The following is a 27,704-nucleotide window of genomic DNA, read 5'->3' as shown; positions in this document are numbered from 1 at the left end:
GTCGGGCCTTCCGGTCGCCCTGGAAGTGTCTCCCTCGCCCCGCGAGCAGAGCGCCCTCCGTGCCTGCAGGAGGCGTGGCCCGGCGGGGTCCGTGGCTCGACCCAGCCCGCCTTCGTGCGCTACCCGCAGCCCCGGTTCCAGGAAGGCGGCGACGCTGGGGCCATAGCCACGGGAGCCAGCGCCGGACATCCCTGCGTGGGCTGAGTAACGGGTGACCGGAAGTGGGGGCGAGTGCTCCAGTGGCGCAATCGGTCAGCGCGCGGTACTTATAGGCAGTATGTGTGCGAGCGATGCCGAGGTTGTGAGTTCGAGCCTCACCTGGAGCATCTTTTCCACCCGGAGAGCGCATCCCTTTCTCCAGTGCTTTCCTGTCTACTCCTAGCTTCTGAAGAATTGATGTATTTCCTCTATAGATGTTTAATGAATTAGTTAGGCCACCTGGGCTTGGTCTTTTCTTTTTGAAAGATTAATTACCGACTCTTGTTTTTTAAAAAATTCATTATATGCCTATCCAGATTTTCTATTTTGTGTGTGTTAATTTCCATAATTTGCATCCTCTGGGAAATTTTTCATTTCACCCAAGTTGTCTAATTTGTTAGCATGATGTCCATACTATTCCTTTATGCGAGATCAGTAGTGACGTTCTCTGTTTCCTTCCTGATTTTTCATCTTCTCTCTTTTCTTGTTGGGTCTAGCTAAGATTTTGTTCATTTTGCTGGCTTTCCAAAAGACCCATCTTTTCATTTCATTGGCTTTCTTTATTGTTTTTCTGTTTTCCATTTCATTTAATAGTTTGCTTGTCTTTTTCTAGTTCTTAAGACAAAAGCTTGGGTTATTCGTTTGAGGCCTTTCTTTTCTAATACAGGTGTTTAAAAACATGTTTCTGTGTAAGTACTGCTTTAATGAAGTGCCGTGATTTTGATGTATTATGTTTTTTTAAATTCAGTTCAAAGTACTTTTACAGTTCCCTTCTGATTTCTTTTATACCCAGGGATTGTTGATTCCCTCAATTTCCTTCTGTTATTGAATTTAATTTGATTTTATTATGATCAGAGAACATACTTTGTATAATCTCAATCTTCAGATTTTTATCGAGACTTTTAAATAATATATAGTCTGTCCTAGAGAATGATCCATGTTTTCTTGAAAAGAATCTGTATTCTGCTGTTATTGGGTGGAGTGTTCTACAGATGTCGGTTAGGTCAAGGTGGCTGGTATTGCTGTGCAAGTCTTCTTTATATTTGCTGATTTTTCTGTCTCGTTCTATTATTAATTGACAGTGGAGTATTGAAGTCTCCATTTATTACTGTTGAATTGCCTTCCTTTGCCAGTTTCAATTTGTGTATGTTTGGGCTCTGTGGTTAGTTGCATATATTTATAATTGTTAGATTTTCCTAATGAACTTTTTGTCCTTATAAAAATGCCCTTCTTAATCTCTAGTTTCATTTGTTTTATAATCTATTTTGTCTGATATTCACAGCCATCCAAATTTTGAATGGTATATTTTTCCATCATTTTATTTTTAACATATTTTTGTCTTTGAATGTAGAGCATATCTCTGGTAGACAACAAATAGATGTGTATTATTTTCTTAATGCAACACAACAATCTCTACCTTTGGACTGTAGGGTAATGTGCGTTTTGATAAGGTTGAATGTACATTGCCCAAGCTCCTCCATGTGTGGCTTCTGAAACAATCCATGAGGCAGTCTCACACATTTTCCCCAAAGAAGGTATTTTGAATTTTCCCAAATACATTTGTATTTGTACCAAATTTGGGATGCAGCTTGAGTGTGACTGGACAAATGCTAAGGAGGAAGGTGACAGAAGGGAGGTCTGTCCACCTGGCAAGGACTCTACTCTGCAGGTCCCTTGTGGGTAGTTATTTAAGGGGTTTAATTAGGCTCATAAAATGCTCAGGTGTGTGGCTTACTATCCTTGATGCTGAGTTGGCAGTGGGCTGGAGCTGCGATGCTGGTTACTGATGCAGGAGACCCCTGCAATGCAGGGAGCAAGACCACTCAGGCTGAGGTATTTCAAGTTAAATCACCACTAGCAGCCTTGGGTTGGATGGCAGAGGAGGAGAGAGGATGATGGATGAGAGCAAGGAAGACCGAGTATAGGCTGAGTCCTAATTTCACATTTGATCGTGGGGAGGGCAGTGGGGCAGACTATTAGGAAGGCAGTAGTATTGAGGTTGCAAGCTTATGTGTTACTCAAGTCTTGCATTTTTGTAGAACTCCACTCATTTTAAATGGTTACATCTAGAACCATGTCTACTTTTAGAGTTTTAATGTCTATAGAAAATAGCAGTGTAGATAATATACAATAGCACAATAAACAACCAAACGAAAACTGTTACCCTCTCCCACACCTGCCCCTGCCCAGTCCTGCCCCAAACAGCCCCCTTCCAAAGCTAAAGCAGCCACAATCCACGGCTGTCAGGTGTACTCACCTTGGTAGCTCTGTGCAACGCTGCTCTGGGTGGTGGTCCCGGCGGCAGCACCTGTGAGGCCCTGTTTATACTGCCCCACATCCCCACAGCTCATGGATAACACTCACTGTTGTCACAATATCAACATCAAAAGTTCTGGCTTGTCCCGGGTAAAGGGCTCCTTCTGCACAATGTCGGTCCCTGGGGCACAACTGTCCCTTCTCCCTGATGCTCCATAATTTGCTGAGCCCAGAAACATCCCAATCCCAATTAGAGCCAATGCGCAGTACTGCATCAGAGGGACCTTGAGTACGAGCAGTTACCAAAGCTCAGCTCGCTGACAGGCCGGGTTCCCCAGACTTCGTTACAGCCTCCCACCATCCCCTCTGTTCACCAAAGCTCAGGAATAACCTGGAGGAAACATCTGAATATCAGAATTGGTCACTTTCAGAACATTTAAAAACCACATTACATTGACAATTGCTAATTAAAGAGCATAGAGTGCTAGAATCCGAATACTGGCTACCTTTGGGGTGTGGTGTCTCAGAGACAGCAGAGGGAGACTTCTAGGGGCTAGCGTTGTCTGCTTCCTGCTCTAGATTCATACAACTCAGAGATGTTTACTCATGATATTTACACTTCTCTGTATATATATATATATTTATTTTAAAAGTTTACTGCCAAACAATGCCACTAGCTCTTACAGTCATAAGGTGTTCACTGGCCTGTTTCTCCGTTTCTGTAGCAGGTACTTGACTTTTCTAGGACCAGAAGAGTGTGTTTCCTGCTGTTGGCAGATCCACTCATCCAGAGCTTACTGATCATTGGTTCTGTGTGAGGCACATTGTCCTCTCATCCTCAGAAAAATAACAGCAGCAGATACTATTCACCAAAGAGTTACTAAGGTCTGGGCCTTGCTCTAAAGGGCTTACATGTATTAACTCATTTAATAATTAAATTTAATCATAATTATAGTAGTAGTATTGCAATCCCCATTTTTACGTGAGAAGACTTAAGAAGTTGTAGTCACAGATTTCAGGGAGAAAACTTGGCCACCCATGGAGGCCTCCATGTCTGGAGTGTGTGGTGGGCTCCTCTTCCTCCATGTCCTTCCCTCTGATTGACCACATCCACTGGCTTCCACATCCTCCCTGGTCCTGTTCGCTGACGTCGAGGACTTTAATTCCTTTAGGCCAGTGAGCACCTGTCTTCCCCTGAGATTCCACAAGTGGCTGCACATACAACCCTTAGCTCAGTGGTCTGAGTATGTTATGGATTTCATGTGTTTCTTTTATGGCTCATTTAATGGAGAGACTGTTTCTCCATTTGAATGTGTCCAGAATCCAGATAGAGAAGGGATTTGACCTTATAGTGGATGCTTATTAACTATCATGAAGCAATTAGAAGGCTCAAAGGAGAGAACATTCTGCTCAGCTTCACAAAGGATGAGATGCTTGAGCTAGAGTTGGCCAGGTCCACGGTCGCTGTCTATCCCAGGACTGAGTGTTGTTGTGAAAACAGTGGGGTGATGTTAGGACAGAGGAGCAAGGTTGCAGGTGTAGGTAGTGGCTCTCGGGGTTTCCCACAGCTGGGTTAAGTGCAGGTGGCCATTCAGAGTTCTCAGGGGTGCAGAGGACACTGTACCTTTTGCCATTTTCTCAACAAGGACTCAAGAGGTTGCATCACACGGGAGGTGGTTGCCCCTTTGAAGTGGGGAGGGTCTAACACCTTCACCTCTGGGCTGGCAGGTATCTGGAAGGAGACGAGGGGCTCATCCGGGAAGTGTGCCACCTGGAGCCTGGTGGAGGACACGTCAGGCAGCTGGGAGTCGTCGTGCGGCGAGACAAGGGTTCGCGCCGGTGGCCTGGCTGGGATAGGGACCTGGTGTGCTGGGAACAAGGGTACAGCCACACGGGCGCGTGGGGCAAGAGCCTTTCAAGTCACCGAGGGAAAGGTGTTCATTGAGCCTTGGGGATCAATTATATAATTTAGAAAAAGATAAAATTAGACGTATTCCTCACACCACACATAGACTTGGCCCTATAAATATAAATAAGTACAAATACGCTCTTTGCGGCCTCCTCCCTCCCGCCCTCTCTGCCGCCTCCAGAAAACGCTCAGGACTCGCCTCCAGCGTCACCTTCTTATTCCAGCCGTTTGTGACTCAGTCCGGTCAGTCCCTCCTCGCGTCCAGTCGTGCGCATCCATCCATCCAACAGACCGACCCCCCACGGCTCTCCCCCTCCCCCACGCTCCCCTCCCCCTTCCCTCCCCCACTCTCTCCCCACCCGAATCGCTTCCCTGAACCTTTTCAGTACCGCATCCCTCGCCAAATGGAAGGAAAGTTGGACATTTCCCCTAGAAACCACCCAAGAAGCGCACAGGTACCTGGGGGATCAGAACTCCCCGTCCTAGGACGCGGGAAAGGACCCCCTGTGCGCCCCCGTGGCGTCGAGGGGCGCCCCCCGCACACCCTCCCCTCGTTTCCAGGCGACTTTACCCACCGCGCGTCCGGCGGCGCCCGCGCCCGGCCCCAAGGCCGCCTCCCCGACGCGGGGGGGACTGCGAAGCCCGTCGCCCCCGGGGGACCGGGGCGCTGGGAAGGGGCGAAGGCCCCACACGCGTTTCCATCCCGTCCCGGCCGCTTCCCCTCGGGTTCTGGTCTCTTACGTGGAGGGAAAGAATCCGTCCCCAAGTCCGCAGACATCTCCCGGCCACACCCCAGGGCCTGTCCATCCGAGCGTCCGGCAGGGCCCAGGAACGAGTCCAAGGCGGACGCGCACCAGCACCCAGCCCCGGAGGACGAGGTGGCCGAGTGGTTAAGGCGATGGACTGCTAATCCATTGTGCTCTGCACGCGTGGGTTCGAATCCCACCCTCGTCGGCTGCGTGGCTTTTGGTGCGTAAATCTTCTCAAAACAGCTTTCAACACCCTTAGGGATCTGCCCGCTACCCCGAGCTGGACCTGGAGAAGGCTGGTCCCTCAGTCACGGCACCTGCTCGGTGAGGACGGTTGTGTCCCACCCGCTAGGGCAGGTTTCACAGATTATCCCTCAACTCCACCCGATGTTACATATTGTTTCATGGGAGGGGCTTTTGCTTTCAATCCATAATTAGAATTCTTACATTTAATATCCACTAAATATTCCATTTTGATTAGTCTAAGTTTCCTGGCTTGCCATGTGGTTCCAATTTTTATATCTCTGATACATAGATCTCAATATTTCCAGAGTTGTCTTTTTAAAATGCCCAAACTTTTTTCAGTGAGTTCACTGCTTATAATTTTCAGTGGCTTTTGTCCGAGGAGACTCTCAGGGAAGCATGGACCAGTTCGGGGTGTGTTGATATTTTCCAAGGGGGATTAGCAGGAGTCAATTAGGATTGGGTGCTGTCATGAAACAGGGTGGTTTATGCATTAGGGACCCCCAGTCATGGTGGGGTCTAGCAAAGTGGTTTGGGGCACCTTTGGTAGGAAAAGAGTAATTACTGAAGGGGATGGTTATTGTAAATGACCTTGGGAGAAAAATCCAGGTAATTTCATAGCCAGCGTTACCTGTCTGTTCTCCCAACCTGGTTGACAGTAGGACCAACTTTATCTTTATTGGTCCAGGCTGCTTGTCACTCTTTTCAGGCCCGAATTAAGATTTTACTCTTTCACTACTAACCTCTTGAATCTCTTTTCTCACCTTAAAATTTATATAAAACTACTGACATTTTCCCCTGAACAAAAGTACCAGGTAGCCTCATTGCCTGTGGAGTGCCACTTTCCCTCTCCCTCCACAATTACAATTATTTACCTCAGAAATGTGCTTAGTTTTAATTATATGAATAGGAAGGATGCAGTGAGAAACTGAACTAGTCAAGTTTCCATATCAGCATTTCCCATTTTTTGTCTCTTACCCCCCACCTTCCTAAAACATAAAAAATATAAAAGCCGTCCACACAAGAGGAAGCTCCTCTACAATGTCCTCTACTAAGGCAAATTAAGGTGGAAAAAGCCTTGGGAATGGGGTGTCCAGCACCCCTGGCAGGGAAGGAAATAATTGCAGGATAGTGTGAAAGAAAACATTAGAATGGAAACATTACAGAAAGTTTAGAAATCGCCCAATTAAAAAAAAATTCTGATGTTCAGGAAACAATATGAGATCAGTGAACAATATTTGTCTAAAGAGCAAATACCAGTTCTACAAAGATTATGATACAGCTACACATGAAAGGTTGACAGAAAAGTGCCTGTATGTTGTGCTCTCGGTGAGGAAAGGCGAGTCTTCTTTTGTATAAGGGGGAAATCAATAGAAAATACCAAACCAGAAACTCACTAAGTAAAAGCACATGTATTAGTTAGAATGCCATTTCGTCTGTGTAACGAAGACCCCAAAGAGCCGCAGCCTAAAGGAAGCAGACATTTGCTGATGGCTTATGGGAGAGTCTGGAAGTGTCATCAATCCGGGGTTATGCTTTCGATACATGGTGCAATTACTTCTTTCAACAACCTTCTCTCCAACGAAAATTTCAAGAGGAAATAAACCTCACTCCCGAATGGGTACGACGCTCAAGAGGAAAGAATGACGGGCAGGAGGGGCCACCGGGCAGCGCCGACCGAGCTGGGGGCGGGGGGGCCTCCCATTCCAGGAGGCAGCGTCCGGGTTGGCGCGCCCGGGGCGGATTCAAACCGCCCGCGAAACCTCGGCCCTGGGCGCCAGTCCAACGATCCCCGGTAGGGGACTGGGCGTATTTGAACATAACGCGTAGAGTTTAACATTTCCCTTTACATCCTTCCTTAACCCTGAGAGGTGGCAGAGCCCTTTTAAATGTAGGGAATTCCTAAACGACATTGTAAAGCTCAGGGCGTTCTTCCATAAAGGAGTTCCAGACCCTTGAGAGGGTCATGTGGCTATTTTTGTCCTTAGTGGGTCGACAGGTTCTCAAAAGATTGTCGCGCGACTTCGCACCAGCTCTCTCTCGGAGAACATAGGTGGCTCTGAAAAGAGCCTTTGGGTAAAGAGGTGCCTGCAGAGGCACTTACTTGGCGCTGGTGTACTTGGTGACGGCCTTGGTGCCCTCGGACACGGCGTGCTTGGCCAGCTCGCCGGGCAGCAGCAGGCGCACGGCCGTCTGGATCTCCCGCGACGTGATGGTCGAGCGCTTGTTGTAATGCGCCAGGCGCGAGGCCTCGCCCGCGATGCGCTCGAAGATGTCGTTGACGAAGGAGTTCATGATGCCCATGGCCTTGGACGAGATGCCGGTGTCGGGGTGCACCTGCTTCAGCACCTTGTACACGTAGACCGAGTAGCTCTCCTTGCGGCTGCGCTTGCGCTTCTTGCCGTCCTTCTTCTGCGCCTTGGTCACCGCCTTCTTGGAGCCCTTCTTCGGGGCGGGCGCGGACTTGGCGGGCTCGGGCATGGTCGCGACAAACCGCCGAACAAACTGCTAAATAATGGGAAGAACGCGTGGAAAGCTGCGAGCGTCCTCTGGGTTCCCAGCCTCTTAAAGGAGCCGGTGAGTAAAGTCGTGTCTGACTGGCGGTGACTCCTGGAAACGTCACATGAATGTCGTCCAGTCAAAATAAGTGTGTTTCAGAACCAGGATCCCATTGGTTGAAGTGAACCGGCTGTAACTTTTGGCCAATGGCACAGATTCACTTTCGCGCCCTGGAACCGCTATAAAGAGGGCCCCTCTGCATGACTCGACTCCTATCCAGGTCAGAGCGGAGGTTTTGCATCCACCATGTCTGGACGCGGGAAGCAGGGCGGCAAGGCGCGCGCCAAGGCCAAGACGCGCTCCTCGCGGGCCGGGCTGCAGTTCCCCGTGGGCCGCGTGCACCGCCTGCTGCGCAAGGGCAACTACGCGGAGCGGGTCGGGGCGGGCGCGCCCGTGTACCTGGCGGCCGTGCTGGAGTACCTGACGGCCGAGATCCTGGAGCTGGCGGGCAACGCGGCCCGCGACAACAAGAAGACGCGCATCATCCCGCGCCACCTGCAGCTGGCCATCCGCAACGACGAGGAGCTCAACAAGCTGCTGGGCAAGGTCACCATCGCGCAGGGCGGCGTCCTGCCCAACATCCAGGCCGTGCTGCTGCCCAAGAAGACCGAGAGCCACCACAAGGCCAAGGGCAAGTAAAGGGGAAGTTTTGCGTCTTCCTCAATCTCAACCAAAGGCTCTTTTCAGAGCCACTCAGTTTTCACTAAAAGGGCTGGCATTTCCCGCATTGTAGCCCCTAGTTGATAAAACCCCTCTACTGTAGTTCACACAGTAGGTGTTAGTACCCCGGAGACCAGATGCTAACTATACATCTGATAGTTAAAGGACAAAAGTTACCAACAGCTGAGAGAGGAACCACAGGTGCTTTGTATCAGGCAATTAAGGTGCCGGATGCAGCAGGCCCTCAGGGTTAAAGGTCTCAGGACTAAAAGTGAAGTGCTTAGCAGTCAAGCCTTTTTTCAGGGCCACCCTATTTTCTGGTAAAGACCTTACCATTTCTTTTTGTATTGAATGAGTCTGAAACAGTCACAGCTCCCCATCTCGTGACAAAAAAGTGCATCAAGAAATAAGGTATACCTGTATATATACACACACATATATATAGGTTTATTCGTAAGTTAGAAAATAAGAACTTGCTATCCTAATGAAAATTCTTGCAGTAAAAAATGCTGGGAACAGTATATAACAATGATAGACACTTCAGTGGCCCCCAAAAGTTGGAAAAAAACAAACTAGGTTGTGATCAGTACTACGAAGAAAACTACATCATGTCCAGAGGCTAGAGTGGCAGGAGAGCTGGGAGTGTTTCCTTTTGTGTCACTTAATTTACTGGGACTGCCTGTAACAATTTACCACAAACTTGATGGGATTATACAGCAGTTCTGGAGTCCAGAGTCCTTCATATTCCTTGACTGGCCACACACCTCCAGCCTCTACGTCCTTCACACCCTCCTTGCCTTTGTGCCTGCCCTCTCTTACGTGATCACAGTAGCCATTAGATTCAGGGCCCACTCTAAATCCAAGATGTTTTCATCTTGAGATCCTTAATAGTTACATGTGCACAGACCCTATTTCTAAATAAGGTGGCATTGTGAGGATCCAGGTAGATGGGAATTGGGGAGGAGGGAGCACACTTCAACCAACTACCATGTATTTTTTGTTACAAACTGATAATACTTAAGCCCACACAGATCAGCAGAACAATAAAAACTGAAGGCCCAGCCAGGCGTGGCTCAGTGGTTGAGCATCCACCTAGGATCCAGGAGGTCAAGGTTCCATTCCAGGTCAGGGCACATGCCCATGGTTGCCGGCTCCATCCCGTCAGGGGCGTGGGGGAGGCAGCCGATCAATGACTCTCATCATCGATGTTTCTCTCTCTCCCTCTCCCTTCCTCTCTCTGAAATAAATAAAGATATATTTTTTAAAAATAAAAAAAGCTGAAGAATTAATTTTAAGTAAAATATTCAATATATAATAAAGTTTCTCAAATCAGTGGGGACATATTTGATATGCACTGATTAACCAGCCAGTTATTTTTTTAAAGTTAATTCTCTATATCTGGAATGTTGGGAATTATTTCTTAAGTGGTTCTACCCATAATTAGTAAGACATAATAGGAGCTGCTGTTGAAAATGAAAATTGGTACCTTTGGTGAACGAGAATTTAACAGTATATCTGGAATGCTTTAAAATTCTCTACTTAATTATTCCATCTTGTTCTGTTTCTGCAGTCAGTATGTGGAATGTCTCTCTCTTGCATATTAAGAAACATTCCAGAATGGTACAGTCCTATGCAAATACTGTTGGAGAAAGAAAATACATGTACATATATAGAGATAAAAACAAAATATTTTCTTCACTGCTTTTTTATGTATCTTCTACAATAGCTACTTTCAACTTTAGTTTCTATGGGCTAAGAGGAAAAAAAATTGAAAATCGCATAGCTGTGGGACATTTACACCATGGAATACTATGCAGCTGTAAAGAAGAAGGCTCTCCTACCGATTGGGACAGTATACAAGGACCTGGAGAATATTATGCCAGGCAAAATAAGCCAGGCAGAGAAAGACAAACATCACAGGATCTCACTTATATGTGGAATCTAAAGAACTTAATAAATTGATGAACAGAAATTATTCAATAACATGGAAGCATAGATCAGACTGAGGAATCTCAGAGGGATGGAGGAGGGCAGGTGGGTGGAGAGGGAGAGAGTAACCAAAGAATTTATATGCACATATGCAGAACCCAAGGGCACGGACAATGGTGTGGAGAGGGACTGGTGAGGCAGGTGGGGCAGGGTGGAATGGGTCATTGGGGAGAAAAAGGGACATACGTAATATTTTGAACAAAAAATAAAGAAAATCTTTGCTCTACAATGTTAAGGTTTTGTTTAATTTGGAAGGAGGGCGAGACACATTAAATAAGAAAAGAGAGAAAAACAACCCAGGTGTTGAGGATTCAAAAGAATTGACTGGGGGGAAAAGAAATTAGTATAGCAGGGTTTCCGCTTGCCTGCCGCCCAGAGGGACTTCCCGCCACAGCTCTACAGGTTTTCACTCTGGTCCGCGAGCGGTGCCTATAAGAAGAAGTTCCTGTCACTGCTGGTGCATTACTGGTCACCCAGCTCTTGGAAATGTCTGGTCGCGGTAAAGGCGGGAAGGGCCTCGGGAAGGGCGGCGCCAAGCGCCACCGCAAGGTGCTGCGCGACAACATCCAGGGCATCACCAAGCCCGCCATCCGGCGCCTGGCGCGGCGCGGCGGCGTCAAGCGCATCTCCGGGCTCATCTACGAGGAGACCCGCGGGGTGCTCAAGGTGTTCCTGGAGAACGTGATCCGCGACGCCGTCACCTACACGGAGCACGCCAAGCGCAAGACGGTCACGGCCATGGACGTGGTCTACGCGCTCAAGCGCCAGGGCCGCACCCTCTACGGCTTCGGCGGCTGAGCCCCCGCGTCCACCAGCCTCGTCTGTTCCCCCCCAAAGGCCCTTTTTAGGGCCGCCCACTTTCTCTCGGGAAGAGCTGTGCGCGGCTGTCCTGCTTTGTGGACACAGGCAGAAACGACAGGGCGAACCCTAACGGCTCCAGCGGGTTTGCAGTGGAAGCCCCCATCTCTCCTTTGCCTCCGGTAAGGGGCTCAGCTGTAGCTTGCGGTTTTCGCGGAGAATAACCCCGCGTGTGTGGGGTGTCTTAGTAAATTGCAATGGTTTCGCCAGGCGCCCACGGAAAGAGGAAACAAAATGTTGGGTGCTCATTTCTAATAGGTTAGTCCCGAGCAACAAGGGCAGCCCGTCGCCACCCGGGCCTCGCAGATTCCCAGCCTCAGACTGGGCTCCTTCCTAAGCCCCAGGCCAGGCAGTTCGCCAGCGACCTTCCCTAGGGGGTCGGAGTTCTAACTCCACCGTCTACCTTCCTCTGCGAGTGGCCGCGCTCTGTCTTTGAAAGAGCTTCCTCGGGCGGCCACAGGCTCCCCGCCTCTTCTCTCCCTCTTCCCAGATCATCTTCCTCTTGGCTGCCTGCTGTGAATCAGATTTTTAAATTTTTGTTTTGTTTTGTTATGGGCTCTTTAAACACTACAATATGATTACAAAAAGTTTCTTTGAAATATGCCTTCAGACTGAACCCACAAACTCGCTTTCCGTAGCAAAACCAAAGGCCCTTTTCAGGCCAAGTTTCCATCGTAAAAGCTGAAGCGACCAGTGGCAAACTGCCTAAATAGAGCGACGTTAATTCTTTAGTGCAGCTTCCTAGGTTAACTCCGGGCTGGGAATGTGGGCCGGGGCGGTGCAGGGACCCTGCCAGGATTGCAGGGGCCAGGGGAGGGCCTCTGTCTCTCCCGCCCCACCCTGGTGTCCGGCCGCGAGTTGGAACTGCCTGGAGCCTGAAGAACCCGTGTCAGGCCTGGGGTCTAGAAGGTCCTGGCCATCACTATTCTCCCTTTGGCCCTTTAAATGTATTAATAATTGCTTTGTTTTCCTTGCAAAACCCTTTTTTCTTTGGTACAGTGTTGCCCTAGGCCCAGTCCAAAGGTTATTTCGACCGGTTTTAACCCTCCAAGGTTTCAGGTATAAGCAGCTCCAGCTCCATTTTATTTTGGGGGTTTTTTTGAGGGTACGTTTATTAAAGCTGGGGACCGTGAAACGAAGGGCTTAGCATAGAAGAAGCAACACGAGAGACTAAGCTGGACGGGTTTGGTTCTCTAAAAATGTTAGAGGAAAGAGATGTACCAAGGCGGAGCTGCTTTAGCTCACTGGGAAGTCAGAAGAAAGGGGGCCTTGGAGACAGGCTCAGGGGAGGGGTTCAGCCCTGGATGAGCTGCCTCTGCCCTTTGCTCCCATTGTTGCAAGTCTCGGGGGGACGCTTAGAGCTTCGGAGTGTCAGTGGGGGAAGGGAAAGGCGCGGGCAGGATCCCCGGAGGGAGAGCGCGCCTCCCTCCATCTTGTTTTAGAGTGGATCCCATTTAAAATACGTATCTACAGCTCTTATGTTGACAACTGGGTGGCTCTGAAAAGAGCCTTTGGATAAAGAGGTGCCTGCAGAGGCACTTACTTGGCGCTGGTGTACTTGGTGACGGCCTTGGTGCCCTCGGACACGGCGTGCTTGGCCAGCTCGCCGGGCAGCAGCAGGCGCACGGCCGTCTGGATCTCCCGCGACGTGATGGTCGAGCGCTTGTTGTAATGCGCCAGGCGCGACGCCTCGCCCGCGATGCGCTCGAAGATGTCGTTGACGAAGGAGTTCATGATGCCCATGGCCTTGGACGAGATGCCGGTGTCGGGGTGCACCTGCTTCAGCACCTTGTACACATAGACCGAGTAGCTCTCCTTGCGGCTGCGCTTGCGCTTCTTGCCGTCCTTCTTCTGCGCCTTGGTCACCGCCTTCTTGGAGCCCTTCTTCGGGGCGGGCGCAGACTTGGCCGGCTCGGGCATGGTCGGGAGAGCAACAGACGTGGTCGCTAAAAGCAGAGAAATAGTAAGTGAAACAGGATGTGTCGTATTTATATAAAACATCGCATGCAAATAAGGTGAAAAACTAAAATCCTGCGTCTGATTGGTGGTTATTCAGAGCAACGTCATAAAATTAGCTCTGTCCAATCAGAACGCAAGAATTCCAAATTTGCCTTTTCACTGGTTAAGATGAAGCTGAGATGTTAACCAATGACATGTCTGCATTTTCGCGCCCAAAAACGTTTATAAAAAGTGCCGCCCCTGCACTTTCGCTTTAGCAGCTACTTGTAGTGAAGTTCTATAAGCTTACAATGTCTGGACGCGGAAAGCAGGGCGGCAAGGCGCGCGCCAAGGCCAAGACGCGCTCCTCGCGGGCCGGGCTGCAGTTCCCCGTGGGCCGCGTGCACCGCCTGCTGCGCAAGGGCAACTACGCGGAGCGGGTCGGGGCGGGCGCGCCCGTGTACCTGGCGGCCGTGCTGGAGTACCTGACGGCCGAGATCCTGGAGCTGGCGGGCAACGCGGCCCGCGACAACAAGAAGACGCGCATCATCCCGCGCCACCTGCAGCTGGCCATCCGCAACGACGAGGAGCTCAACAAGCTGCTGGGCAAGGTCACCATCGCGCAGGGCGGCGTCCTGCCCAACATCCAGGCCGTGCTGCTGCCCAAGAAGACCGAGAGCCACCACAAGGCCAAGTAAGAAAGAGCCAGGTTAGAAACGCTGGTAAACAAAGGCTCTTTTCAGAGCCACTTACACTATCGGAGAAAGCTGGTACACCCAACCTGTCTTACTTTTTTTCAGCAGGTAATCCCTTTTTCTTTAGGATTTAACCCCAAAGAGAATTAGGTTTTGATTTATTGACTTAAAATGTGCAGAATTACTGAATCCCATATTGGTTAATTCGTGGCCCTATTTCTTTGGAAAACGTGTTTTCATTTCCTGAACTCACAGCAGGTCAGGGTACAACAAGGAATGCAACCTAGAGAATTGCCTCCGGGCAAACCCAGGTTGGGGAGACAGATATGCTAACTTGTGCTGTCAAGTGTTTTATGTCCCAGGCAGGAAATAGGTTAAGCTATAGAGCATAATGGAGCTAGTTAGATAGAGGGTAAGTGGAGTTAAGCTCTTTAATGAAAGGTGTTACCTGATCAGAGACCTACATAAATTGAAAAAAGAAATGAGAGCAGCAGCTATTAGGGGAAGAGGACTCCCAAGTAGAGATGAAAGTGCAACGGCCTGAAGACAAAACGTGTTTGGTACTTGGGGACAGTCCATGAGGCTATGAAGTGAAAGGGGAGGGGGGTGAAACGTGACCATTAATACAGGACTTTGTTGGGTGTGTAAATTAATGTGTATGAATAACTAAAAACAACAGCAATCCTGATCTCTGGGATAATAAATTTGATAATACAAATTAGTTATGGAAAAAGCTACAGAACACAAACCACTTTTTAAAAAAAAAAAAAAAAAAGACACCAAAAAATAGCATTGACTTTAGCATGTGGGATTTACAAACTGATTTGAGAGAAAATGACTTGTAATACACAGATTTATTTGCTGCTTCTGTGTAGAAATGATAACATACAAGAGAATCCCTGCCACACAGAAAAATTCATGGTGATGTAATGATGCAGATTGGGTTCTGTGAGGCAGATGCTGAGGTCAAGTTTGCAGTGGAAGATGATTATCAGAGACCAAAATCTGTAAAAGGAGAGTCAAATTGATACAGACCAGACACAGGTGGGGAGCTCTGGTGCCTGTATTGCCTGTTAGAGGTGCCCCCACATTGGGTCCAAATGTCCCTGAACCAGCCCTTATATCCCCACTTTGCTGTCACTGGAGGTGGGCTGCCTGGGGAAAAGTAGACAGAAGGAGCTGTCTGTACTTGGCCAGCAAGTCTTTACTCAAGGTGGGATCTGGGCACTGCATCTGCACGCCTACAACATGTACATTAACATGAATATAAATATCAACATTGAGCAATGTCAGTGATGGTAATTGTAAGACTGACCAGCATACATCACTGGTATTGCTTCTTTACTTTCATAAGGAAATTCAAAGAGGATGTTTTCATTTTAGAGAAATGAGCAAACCTACAAACTAAAAATCTTTACTCATTTTATACACTCTTGCAAAAGTTTTAGATGCATCAACTGTTGCAAAGGGAAGGTAATGTAAAACAATTGCAAGAAAAGTGAGGATCTCCCCCTGGCCTTCTCTCCCTCCTCCAGATCCAGGAAGGCACTTCACTCATCCAGTGCTGGGACATAACTCAGCTTTGCACCATAATGTGAAAGCTTCAACAAGAACAGTGTGAAGAGAGTGAGCCTTTAAAAAACACCCAGAAAGAGATACTCACTACAGACCACTTACAGGATAAGTATGTAAGATAAATACACGTATTTAATGTTGCTGGGAAGAGAGCAGAGGAAGGGCTGTGGCAGGTGCTCTAGTAGCACCCTCGCTGCGATGCTACAGTGGTTACTCTGTTGTGGCCGCAGCAACCTCGGTGGGGATCTGAGTCTTGGCAGAAGTGGAATTCCTGGGATTAGGTTCTCATACTCTTCAGGTGAGAAGATGGTTAGTGACTCTAGCCCTCAGGCTTTTCTGAAACCTATTTCTCCATAACTCAGTGTCTGGAAGTGCAGAAATAACAGGACTATTCTTGGTGACAATCTGAGCTAGCAGTGTGTGTGGCAGTGGATCTCCCAGAGACAGGATGGGGGAGAATCGCCAATTGTTTCTCCGAAGCTTAAAACAAAAGAACCCCACTGTTTGCCTCCTAGAGGGGAGGGGAAGAAAAGCCCTCCGTTGCTGATTCCACTGGGGATCGAACCCAGGACCTTCTGCGTGTAAAGCAGACGTGCTAACCGCTGCACTATGGAACCACACACTTGTGGGAAATATTTCAGAGTTAATACAGTAGAAAATGTTTATAATTATTTGACTCATAATTTTGGTGGGTGTTTGGTTTTTTTGGTGCTAAATTGCATTTCCTGTGCATCTCTCTCACACACAAGTTTGAAATAATCTCAAGTAGAGTCATTATAAACACATGAGAAAAAAGGCCTGAAACCTCACTCTTGACCCTTTGAACACTTCTATGTCCATCATTCATTCCAAGATTATTTTGAGCAGGTGCCAAGCACCTGTGGAGGTTCAGCAGACAGAGTAGTGCCGCAATTAGAACCCCTGAGTGCACTCACCTTACACTGTGGTGCCTACACAACCTGTAGCAAATTACAGGTGCTGGGTAAGTGATTCTCTATAAACAGACCTCCCTTTATTTGTGACTGGGCCAGAACAGACCAACTGGGGATTGCTCACTGAGTTATGCTTAGGATATTTGTGCATTAAGATGGGAAGCAAATAAATGTTTTCCACTGTACGGGGTCAGAAAATGCCACCCCAAAATACATGTGCCTCTGGCAGATTGTTTTGAATTAAAAGCACTTGAAAACAACAGTTGCAAAAAAAGGCATTCTGAGTAGTTACATGAAACAGGAGGCTTGAAGTGTGGGATGCTACATGAGCACCCACATATCCTGGAAACCCTTACTAAACCAAATTTTGGGTACCAGAAGACACAACTTCAACAGATTGTCACATAAAAACTGTACATTTATCAAGATATCCAGGTGGATCAATGTCTCAAACGTGAAAAAGAAAATATACATTTTTTGAGAGAAGATTTATAACCCAGTAACAGAGAAAGACCGTTTAAGCATAACTTCAAAAGTTCAAGTCCTAAGGGATAGAGGAGACAAATTCTTAACAAAAATCAAGTTCCTACCATTAAGTTTCTCCACTGACAACATCAATAGGTAACATAATGGTAGACACTACTGCAAGGTCTAAAATTCGCAATAGACTAATAACAATATGCCCCTGTAGGTCAACATGAAATAGACATCAACCTCAATAAGAACACTGGCAAATGATAAGAGTCAATGCACTTAAATGCAATTCAAATGGCTAAACAGATGCTCAAAGTCTTTGAAGACCATAGATGCAAACCTCAAAAAGCAATGATGAGATTCATCACTCCACACACTAGATGAAGTAGAAAGCTGGATAATGTTAAGCGTGGGCACGATCAAAGGACACGCAGTGCGGGTGGAGCGTAGACAGACTGGAGAAGAAGCCGGGACCATTAGCCGTTCTCCTGCAAGCCTATCCCAGTGCAGTCCTCACACGAGTACACCAAGGGGGGCGGCCGAGGGGCGGGTTATTTGCGGCATGGGACTGGAGGCAACCTGGGGTCCATCTCTGGAACAGGGCAGGAACACACGGCCGGTGCCCACCGGACTGTGCAGAGCAGTCAGAAGCAATGACGGGTGTGCACAGGGCAGCTTGGGTGGATCTTAAAGTCACAATGATTTTTTTAAAGGCATAAGAATATATACTATACCATTTACATAAACGTATATATGTACACAAAACAAAAATGCCAACTTTGTAAAGAATGCATGTGATCAAAATGATGCACGATAACCAGATTAGACAGGCTGCTTATGAGGCGGGGAATGGCGGCAGGACGCGCGGACAACGGGGGATTCATAGATCCAAACCCTCCGCTCAGGTTTACGTCGTTGAGGACAGAACCAAGTCAGTTCAGCGAGCACAATGAGACGGTGCCCCGCAACGTTTCACCCCGCGGACCCCGCGCGGAGCGGCAGATCCACTGAGGCCCAGGCTGTGTCCTTGAACGAGGGGCCCTGATGGCGCCTGGTTCGCGCGAGGTGGGAGCGGGTGGCCGCCAGCCTCCTCCGCATCCGTGCGTCCGCAGCTTTGCTTCCTTTCTTTTCTCGTGCAGGGAAGCTGAAAAAGAAGGAGCATGACAGTTGTCATGTGCAGTGAATTAGCTCAGAAGGTGGCACCGTGGGCTCTGTCGCCAGACCACAGAGGAATTTTTCTGGCATCACTCGTTTGCTTGGGGTTTGGAGACCAAATTTTTAAAACTTAACTTTCTTTACCTTCCTCTAGAATACAAATTCGGTAGAAGTTTTTGTCTGTCTTTCTCGCTGCTCTAACTCCAGTACCTAGAAAAGTACCTGAAATATAGTAGTGCCTCAATATTTGTGGACAAAAGATTTACGTAATTAACAAAAAAAAAAAAATTTAAAATGTGCTGCAATATCCAATATTTCCTGTAGAGGGCGATAGACACCATGAAATAGGAATTTCATTTCAATTTAAAATCAATTTTTTAAAACATTGCAATACAGAACGCACTTTTTAAATGTTGATGTTTCTGCTTTAGAACCAATTCAGAAATACAGATGTGTTCTCTGTCACAAAATCAAATAAGTGTGGCCAATTGCTACATTTCACAGAAAAAGTTACAAATATGATATAAATGAACATTTACCTAAAAGGGGGCCCTGTGGCTTAGCTGGTCAAAGCGCCTGTCTAGTAAACAGGAGATCCTGGGTTCGAATCCCAGCGGGGCCTTCTTGTTTGGTTTTGTCTTTTCACTAGTGTACATGCCATTAAAAAAGCTAGAGAGGCATTGAGGAATTTATATAGCTGATTAAGCCTGTATTGAATTGTTATTTCAATTGTAGAGGATCTCTTGCCAGATAATTGCATCACAATCTGAGGGATCCGCATGAAGAGAAAAATGAATAAGGTTTTTGTGGTTGACAGAAAGCGGCGAGTTTTAAAGACAAGGGAAGAAAAGGCAAACATAAATGAATGGGACTACATGACTCTCTCCCGCCTCCTTAATCTGCCACCAATGGTTTTTATGTACCTTCCTTACCTCCTCTCCTTTGATTCTAATGTGTAAAATGAATGGCAAAACTACTATTCGGCAGAGCATTTTCTCAATCCTTTGAGATTTTGCTTCAGGGTCTAGCCCTCAGCTTTGGCTCAAATAAACTCCTTAAAACTTTCTTTAGGTTTGGAATTTATTTCGTCAACATAAACAAAAAGGCTTCAAGCAAAAGGATAAACATCTGAAAATAAAAATATCTGACAGTTTATTAATATTTGCCTTGGTTTTTAAGTAAACAGATTTATGTCATCCTGAAATATGATTTTTATTTATTTATCTATTTACATTCTGGAACTGGTAGAACATTTTTCAAACCGGGGGTTGCATCTCAAGAGCCTCTTGTTTTAAGTCTCTGATGTGCCAGTCAATCCACTTGGGAGTGCAGTCATTTGTCAGAACCCTGGTATTTAAAGGGCCCTTTGAATTGGAATGGCGCTATTGAAACACATTATAAACAATTGATTCGGCTATATCTTGAAGATTTAAGTAGCTAAAAATACAAACTTGAAATGCTTGTCCATTATGAACAATCCCAACACAAATTTTTAAATGCTTACTTATTAGTTCATTAACAAGTTACAAAGTTGAACACATTTTGTGATCCAATTCTTATCCTAAGTGTTCAAATGTGGTGACAGCTTAATTTTTGCCTTCCCAAATTCAAATCCCAAATATAAAATAAAGCTTTCAGGGTATCTTTGCACCTAAAACTCTCTTTGAGACTTCCCAGAAGGTCCCTGGAAAGTCATAAAGATTTGTTCTTTAACCTTGTAAAAAACAGATGCTGGAAAGAATTAGGGTTATTTGATATGTTACTATTGATAAATTGCACAGGATTAGTCGTCAAATCAGAAGCAATGCCAGGAGGAGGGGAGAGGAGGAAAGATTAGTCTTTCCTACTTACATAAACATTTCAGAAATTGTACACCAAATGGGAAATTCCTAGAGATTTTTCAGTGCAGCACCGTTTTTGTCATTCAAATATGCAAAACTGGGGGAAAGGGTCAGAGGTCACTGCAGGTTGCTGTTGGACCTGGGGCGCTGAAGAGAAACACTAAACTCCTCCAGACGCCGCGAGGCTCCTGCTTCCTTCGCTCTGACAGAAGGCACCGTGCCCGAACCCGCGGGACGCCTGACCCTCGCGGAAGGAAGCGCTTTCTCAAGCTCTATCGCAACCCTTGGGTCAAGCTCTGTACAGAGTGGTTCAAGGAATCCTCTAGGTCCCCTGTTTCCCCGGTCCCTAAATGCGCCCGCCCTGCCTCATCTAGTGTTCTCTCAAACCTCTCCATCCTGACTCCCCCCACGTTGCTTCTTAGACAAAAAACAAAACAAAACTGACAAGTCTTATCGCCCAGCGGTTATCATGTGAGGAGTTGTCTGTAGTCAGATGTAAGCGGACGACATAAAAACAGGAGCTGATGGGAAAAACGCAGCTGGCCCGTACGGGGATCGAACCCGCGACCTTGGCGTTATTAGCACCACGCTCTAACCAACTGAGCTAACCGGCCAACGACGAGAGGGCCTTTTAACTTAGCCTTTCTAAGGGCATATTCCACTAAAGTCACCGAGTTCCTTCTTTGCAAAAAGGTTTAAAAAATGTTCTTTTTACTACAAAGAAAGAAAAAACAGTAATCCAAGACGCCAGCACAGATGAACATGCTCCTTCCGGGAAAACGGTCTTTGTCAAAGTGACCGAGCCGACTCCCCCGCGCGTAGTAGAGGGTCCGGAGCTGCAGTGCGAGGCGTCTGACACGTGGTGGCGCCCGAGTGCAGGCCGGGTCCGCAGGGCCGGAAGACCGTGCCGACCTCCTCTCCAGAGTCGGCGACCCCTTCCGGTTCCCAAGAACCAGGACCCCCAAGCCCAAGAAGTTCCGTGTCCCGAGTGGGCCGTGGTCGGAACCAGGAGGAACGCGGGGGTCGCGGAGGAGACGCCCCTCCGTGCAGGGCCTGACCGCCCGCAGACAGGTGTCCACCTGGGAGGGCCCCGGAGCGCTCACGCCGAGTCACCTCTGCTCCCTTGTCTCCGCCGCATCCCGCAGCGCCCCGGTCTCTTCTCGGCCTTTCTGCGCTTCGTGCGCCTGAAGTTAATGGACCCACTTCCCAGCGGTGTGAGTGCTGGGCGATCTAAGGCACTTACCCTGTGCGTCTCGGAAGCTTCCACCTCCGCTTAAACAGAATATCCCGGGTTGGAATCCGCCCTCGCTTTGCGTAGTTTTGGAGAATTGTGCGGAACCCAAGTGACTCCGCTCTGACCCTAGTCTCCGTCTGGCGCCGGGGTCCTGGGACGCACCCGAGGGCGCAGTGCAGCCACGGAATCCCGTTAGTTCTCCCGGAGCGGCGCCCGGAAGTGTCTCCGAGAAGCTGGACGCGGACCCCGCGCCGGCCGCTCTCATCGCCCGCGTTCCTCTCGGGGCGCGCAGACCCGCGGCTTCAGCGGTAGAAGCGCGCGCGTGTCGGGGCTGGACGCGGAAGTCCCGCGGGCCGCCGCCAGGACTGCGTTTCTGCACTAAGTCTCCATTAAACCCATTAACGGGCAGGCTGGACTCATCTGCCTCTTCCTTTGGTCTCTCGGCTCCTTTGGCGTTTGGGGGCCGCTCTGCATCCACAGCCCTCTCTCGAAACAAGAGTATTATCACCACCAAGGTTGAAGACAGCTTGATAAAGTACATATTTGTAAATTCCCATAAGTTTAAGCAATAACTTCCAAGAAACATGGGGCGGGGAGGACCACAAGAAAAGTGAGCAAGTCCGGTATGGTTACATTGACTACTCCGTTAGGATTTTCTCCTGTGAACTAAATTCTCTGAAGCCCCCAAGTTTTTAGCAGAAGTTGAAAGTGTCATACTGCCTCCCTCACTCATCCAAAACTCAGGTAAAAATTTGATAAACAGGGAGAATTATTTTTCCTCTCCTACAGTTATTTATGGAGAAGTAAGTCTTCATTTCTCTGGAATAAATGCCAAGTAAGGCAATTGCTGGTCACATGGTGATATCGTGTTTAGTTTTTAAAGAAAATGTCAAACTGTTTTTCAGAGTGGCTGTATTACATCCCCACCAGCAAGGTATGAGTGTATCTGTTTGCTAGGGCTGCCCTGAGGCTTCTCCTGTCTTCCCTTTCACTAATTCTGTCCTCTGTCCCCTCCATGCTGCTGCTGCACCCATGCCCTGAGATTTTTACTTTAGTTAATTTTTCAATTATGAAATTTTCATGTTCTCCATATTTTATTTTCTTTCTTTTTTGTGATGTTTACTATTTCCTGTTGAGGCTTTCTGGTTTTCATTTGGTACGAGAATGTTCATATTGTTCACTGAAGCATTTTTATGATGGCTGCTTTAAAGTCTCGGTCAGATAATCCTACCACCCAGATTCAAAGAGAGCAACCATTCCTCCTCCCAGGGGCTGAACCTGCAGAGGGGACAAGGGGACAGAGAAATGATGTGGTATAGCCCGGGTCTCTTAGGATGATAACTCTTCCTTTCCAACAAAGAGTAAGTGTGCGAATTCTGAGCTCTGTAATTGGTAAATATCTATAAGAAAGTCTAAACTGAATTTCAGGAAAACTATGTTTCCGCCCGGTTTCGAACCGGGGACCTTTCGCGTGTGAGGCGAACGTGATAACCACTACACTACGGAAACAACTGCTTGACGGGGGCACCCCCTCCCACCCAGGATAGAGGAGGCTGCCTGTGTGGCCTGCATTTGCCACAGCCTTGTACAGAAAATGCACATTGTTGCGACGCCTTCCCCCCCCCCTTTTTTTCTTTTTAAATTTATAAAGACAAAACTTATAACCAAGCAAAGGCTTCACCCAGGGCTCCAAATCTTACACAAACTTCAGGCATGGAAAGCTAAGGAAACATCCTGGAGAATATTTGTGTGTGAATTAATGATACTTTCCCCCAGTTGTGTTTTTTTTTTTTTTTTTGAGCTATAATCTACACACAGCATTGTATAAGTGACCCAGGGATCAAGGACAAAGTGTGGCCCATGAGATGTGTTACACATAAAAAGAATTGCATGATTTAGCCAATTTATACTAAAAGAAACCTGGCAGGTTTTAATGGGAATGGATCTTAAGGGTATAGAGTCAAAATGGAAAGACAACAAAAACCTGTCAACGTAGACTTCTTCACCAAACAAAAAATATTTTCCAAAAATAAAGAAACAATAAAGATCTTTTTAGACAAAAAACCTGAAGAGTGTGTTACTAGCAGACCTGCAAATAAGAAATACTATAAAAAGTTGTTCGGGAAGAAGGAATATGAGACCAGAGATATACAAAGAATTTAATATTTCCAGGAATGGTTACAGTGTTGGTATGAATAAAAAATTTTCCCACTTTTAATCACTCTAAAAAAAAAAAGATTGCATTGTGCAAAAGTAGTAGAAACATGCTGTACTGTTATAGTGTACATGAAAGCACAACGTATGACAACAATAACAAAATATAGGAGGGAGTAAGCTTTTCACACTATACAGGAGCAGCATGATATTATTTGAAGGCAGATTTATTAATTGTATTTGTATATTAAAAAATCCTAGGGAAAGCACTAAAGATTGTTTTAAAAGTCATAAGTGATAGAGGCAACAGTAGAGATAAAATCAAATCATGAAAAATGCTTATATTCAAAGAGGAAGATTAAAAAAGAAATAAAGAACAAAAAAGGAACACAGAAAACAACTTAGATTTTTACACAAATATGTTGTATGTCAATTACCTAAACCCATCAGTTGTAGTCAGGTTGGAACGACTAAATTAAAGCCCAAATAGAAACTGGCCTACTTTAAAACTACACAAGGAACTTTTTTTTTAAGGATAAAATACCCGCGAGCACCAACCTACCGGGAGTGGGGTTCGAACCCACGCGGATATGCATCCACTGGATCTTAAGTCCAACGCCTTAACCACTCGGCCATCCCGGTGACCAGGTAAGAGTTTTGCGTTAAGTTTTACCAAGTTAGCACTAATTAGAATTTCTAGTTCCTGGAAGATTATGGATAATAAGTTTGTGAGGCTCTTTGCCCCGTAGGCAACAGAGAAGAACATTCGGTGCCCTGCACCCCCCAGATGGTCAAAAGAAAGCGAGCCCAACCTGCCCTGGAAAGATGGCTCTGGGACACTGCTCTGCAGGAACTGGTTCACCCCCGCGCAGGAGAGGGTGCCGGGGAACATTGTCTTTTAGAGCAGAAGTGCTCAACAAGGAAAGCTGAGCACCAGTCTCCAATAGTACAAAGACATGTGGTGATCACTGTGGACTTCTTTCAAAATGCAGGAATGCTTGAAAAATTCGTCACAAAATATTGGCCCATTTTACTCATTTACACGGAAGCCAAGAGGTCTGTGGATGGAAAAGGAAATTGTCCTGTTCGTCTTGGAACAGCTGATTCTTCCCCACCCATCACATTCAGGTTAAATCTAAATTCCTACTGTGGAGGGTCTCCCTGAGCCCCCTGCCCCGGCACATGTCACTTTACTTGCTCTGAGAGGAATGAATTTCCACGAGGAAAAGGGAGGAAGACAGGCTCTGACTCACACCTAGAATGGGAGCGCGCGGACCCACCCACGCTCTAGTCCGGGTTCACCCCGGGGCGGGACTCGCTCTCCATTCTGCGGCCCGCCCACGCCTCACATTTGCTGAAGTCACATCACTTCCCCCAGCACGTGTTTCCTGACCGCTAAGACTGGAGGAGAGATCCCTGCGGTTTTCAGGTCATTCCACGCAGCCGCCTTATTGTGACTAAGGCGCGACGTGCGACCGGCTGGGGGCGCCTTCCCTGCTTTCGCGCGTCGGAACCTGCAGCGCCTAGAATGGGACCGGGCTTTTCAATAACTTCTTCAGAATGAACGTGAAGCCGCTTGCTAAGAAAGGTTAACTCACGTCTGCGTTCCCGTAACAGCGTTTGTCTTGCTGATCTGACCTGAAAACAAAACCAGGTGGGCTGGAGACCGCGGAGGAGACCCCTGCCTTCCCCCCCGCCCCCATCTACTCCTCAGGTCCCCTGCCGCTGCCTCAGGGGAGCCAGTCTGCGTGACCTTCAAAGGCCAGGAGCCTCTCCCGTCTCTGGCTCCTCGTGGCGACTTTGCGGACGAGCACCTTTTCTGTACTCAGCGCTTCGGGCGGGGAGTGGGGTCCGCCTTAGAAACTAGTGGACGGCAGGAGGCTTCAGTCCCCGGGAAGGGCGGTGACTCGGGACAGTGAAAATGGGGCGTTTAACCAAGAAGAGTCAGGTGAACCACAAAGGCCACCTTCCCGCTGGGGGACGTTACGGGACGTAAGGCGCAGAACAGGACAGAGAAGCGTGACTTCGGATAGACCGGCTCGCAGCCCCTCCCCAGCCCCCGCGGCCGACCTGGTCGGGGCCACCCCTCCCCAGGCCTGCTGCCTTTGTCCTCGGAGCCCTGCCAGTCCGTCCAGCTTCTAAAGGGTAATTACAGTCATCGAGAGATGGGATCCGGGAAATGGGCGCAGAACATACCAAGGTATTTCTTGAAATGGGATTTCCTTGGCGCCTGCGCACCCCAGCCCGGTTCCTGTACTGCCGCTGGGGCCCTGGGAGGAGCCTGTGCTGAGTGATCGGCTCAGACGCTGTGGATGCCGAGGATCCGAGTGTGGAGGGAAAATAGGGTCTGAACCAAACCAAAAGGACTTAAAGATAAAGTCAAGGTTAATCATAACTTACTCAGAAATACAAAAAGCCGCCGGCAGGGCCGTTTCCGTAGTGTAGTGGTTATCACGTTCGCCTAACACGCGAAAGGTCCCCGGTTCGAAACCGGGCGGAAACAACGCGTAAGGTCATGAATTTTGTACCAGAAAACTTCTATCTCAATCTGTTTATATTTATTTCCGCCAAATTCTGAAATCTTCGCGCTCCATTTGCAGTGCCGCACCTTAAGTTCCAAGAATTGTATAAGGAGACCTCGCTCGGCTCAGCAGGTCCTCTTGCGCCCTGCCCGCCGGGTAGGGCTGAAGCTGCGCCTGGCGGTGGTGGGGGCCCTCAGAAGGAGGGGGCCCTCAGAAGGAGGGGGCCCTCAGAAGGAGGGGGCCCTCAGAAGGAGGGGGTGCCCGCCGCCCCGGGCGGGACAGAGTAAACAGCCCCGAGACAGGAGTGTGTGCAGAGGGATCAAGAATACACGGTGCCATGCTTCTATGTCACTGAATCTATTTAAAACAAACAAACAAAAGAATACACTGTAATTGCCTAGGATGAGCCGAGTAGGCGGAGGTAGCGCGGAAGGGACAAAGCATAGAGTATAGAGTCTTATGAGGCCATTGTTTAAGGACTTTGGTCTTCATTTTAATAAAATCAGAGGTTGGATTTTAAGAAGTGAAGAGACTCTATATGATTTAAGTTTTTAAATAGGACCCACCACACATAACTAATTATTTCTGGCTGAATTGATGCACAAAGATAAAAATAAAAATCATTTTTTATGGCCCAGTTATGAACCCCGTACATTCCAGTGTCTTTCCCCAACTCTGCCATCACCCATGTCGTGATCATGACCCACCCCTCACCCTGTCCTTAACTCCATCTCTGCTTTTCCTCCCATCAGTGAACTGAAAGGTAAAGGTGTCCAAGATGGACTGAGAAGCATCGAGATAAAACTGGTATTTTAAATATACATTATTTGGATATCGAATGGCGAAAGAAAAGGGAAGGAAAGAAGGAAGGGAGATTGATTTTGCTTTTAGGCCAAAGTAAAATGTTGAGAACACAAACTAATCACAAACTTTGGATAAACTGTAACCATAACAAGTAGCCACCAGAACCAATTTTAAACCAAGCCCATCTATCATTGATAACCGCCTTGTGAACACACATTGGGAAGACACCCAATCACTGTCAACCCCTGCCTTCTGAAAAAAAGCCAGGGAGAGATGGACTCAGTTCAGCAACAGCCTTTGAGTGCCAAACAACACCATCTCTCCCAAATAACCAGGTTCTGTCAACCCACTCAGTTTCGGAAAGGCCTCAATTTCCTAAGCACCCTGCTCCCCAAAATATCAGCCACCAGCTCTCTGGCAGGGACTGTGCCTTTACCATCATCGCTCTCTCCTTCAATGAGCTTTGGCTTTGATTTCATCGCCCTTTGAAGATGCCCCTTTGTCAAATCTGAAATGTCTAAATTTCATTTTTTTGCCTGGATTATATTTGTCTCTAATTTTTCACTTCTGAAATTCTTGTGAATTCTATACAGAACTGTGGCCTTTCCAAACACATCGCTTTGTCATAAATGGTGACTTTGCAGCAAATTTAAGTATCGTAAGGAGAAAAAGGGTAGGTACTCCTCCTCCCGGCCCGTACGGGGACCAAACCCGCGACCTTGGTGTTATTAGCACCACGCTCTAACCAACTGAGCTAACTGGCCAGCTACCAGCTCCTCTTTTTACTTGAGAAAATAAGTTTGTTGACACTCTTGTGTGGTTAGAACTAAAGGATATTTCTTTCCCCTTTCCTAAGAAGACATTCTTGTTTAGCTCTTTTTAATGACAACTGAAGGACAGGGAGGGGAGGGGAAGACTGAGGGACTAACGAAGGGAGGTCAGGGGACGAGAGGGGGAGA

At 47.6% G+C, this 27,704-nt stretch overlaps 6 protein-coding genes across 6 annotated transcripts in view; 3 read left to right on the top strand and 3 right to left on the bottom strand.

Annotated features, from left to right (window-relative positions):
• Positions 1-27,704, bottom strand: part of LOC308548950 (histone H2B type 1-C/E/F/G/I) — a 329,370-nt gene that overhangs the window by 237,969 nt on the left and 63,697 nt on the right. The window lies entirely within an intron of this gene.
• Positions 6,756-7,907, bottom strand: LOC308549027 (histone H2B type 1-K). The gene has a single exon (XM_081121259.1). It carries the CDS (start codon positions 7,834-7,836, stop codon positions 7,456-7,458), a length of 381 nt encoding a protein of 126 aa, XP_080977385.1. The 5' UTR covers positions 7,837-7,907; the 3' UTR covers positions 6,756-7,455.
• On the top strand, positions 8,148-8,553 carry LOC308548999 (histone H2A type 1; the record flags this gene model as incomplete). Its single annotated transcript, XM_081121228.1, has 1 exon — positions 8,148-8,553. Exon 1 carries the CDS (start codon positions 8,161-8,163, stop codon positions 8,551-8,553), a length of 393 nt encoding a protein of 130 aa, XP_080977354.1. The 5' UTR covers positions 8,148-8,160.
• H4C9 (H4 clustered histone 9) lies at positions 11,049-11,361 on the top strand (the record flags this gene model as incomplete). Its single annotated transcript, XM_081121069.1, has 1 exon — positions 11,049-11,361. The coding sequence occupies exon 1, from the start codon at positions 11,050-11,052 to the stop codon at positions 11,359-11,361; it is 312 nt and encodes a 103-aa protein (XP_080977195.1). The 5' UTR covers position 11,049.
• Positions 12,956-13,357, bottom strand: LOC308548893 (histone H2B type 1-K). Its single transcript, XM_081121046.1, has one exon. It carries the CDS (start codon positions 13,339-13,341, stop codon positions 12,961-12,963), a length of 381 nt encoding a protein of 126 aa, XP_080977172.1. The 5' UTR covers positions 13,342-13,357; the 3' UTR covers positions 12,956-12,960.
• On the top strand, positions 13,656-14,122 carry LOC308548786 (histone H2A type 1-H). Its single transcript, XM_081120854.1, has one exon. The coding sequence runs from the start codon at positions 13,671-13,673 to the stop codon at positions 14,055-14,057; it is 387 nt and encodes a 128-aa protein (XP_080976980.1). The 5' UTR covers positions 13,656-13,670; the 3' UTR covers positions 14,058-14,122.

The sequence above is a fragment of the Miniopterus schreibersii genome (assembly GCF_964146895.1).
Source record: "Miniopterus schreibersii genome assembly, chromosome: 19".
NCBI lineage: Eukaryota > Metazoa > Chordata > Mammalia > Chiroptera > Miniopteridae > Miniopterus > Miniopterus schreibersii.
Note: the sequence above shows the minus strand (reverse complement) of the source record. Positions and strands in the feature narration are given on the sequence as shown.

Excerpts from the sequence above, each read along its gene's own strand:
- LOC308549027 (XM_081121259.1), bottom strand. The coding sequence starts at position 7,836 with ATGCCCGAGCCCGCCAAGTCCGCGCCCGCCCCGAAGAAGGGCTCCAAG.
- LOC308548786 (XM_081120854.1), top strand. The coding sequence starts at position 13,671 with ATGTCTGGACGCGGAAAGCAGGGCGGCAAGGCGCGCGCCAAGGCCAAG.
- LOC308548893 (XM_081121046.1), bottom strand. The coding sequence starts at position 13,341 with ATGCCCGAGCCGGCCAAGTCTGCGCCCGCCCCGAAGAAGGGCTCCAAG.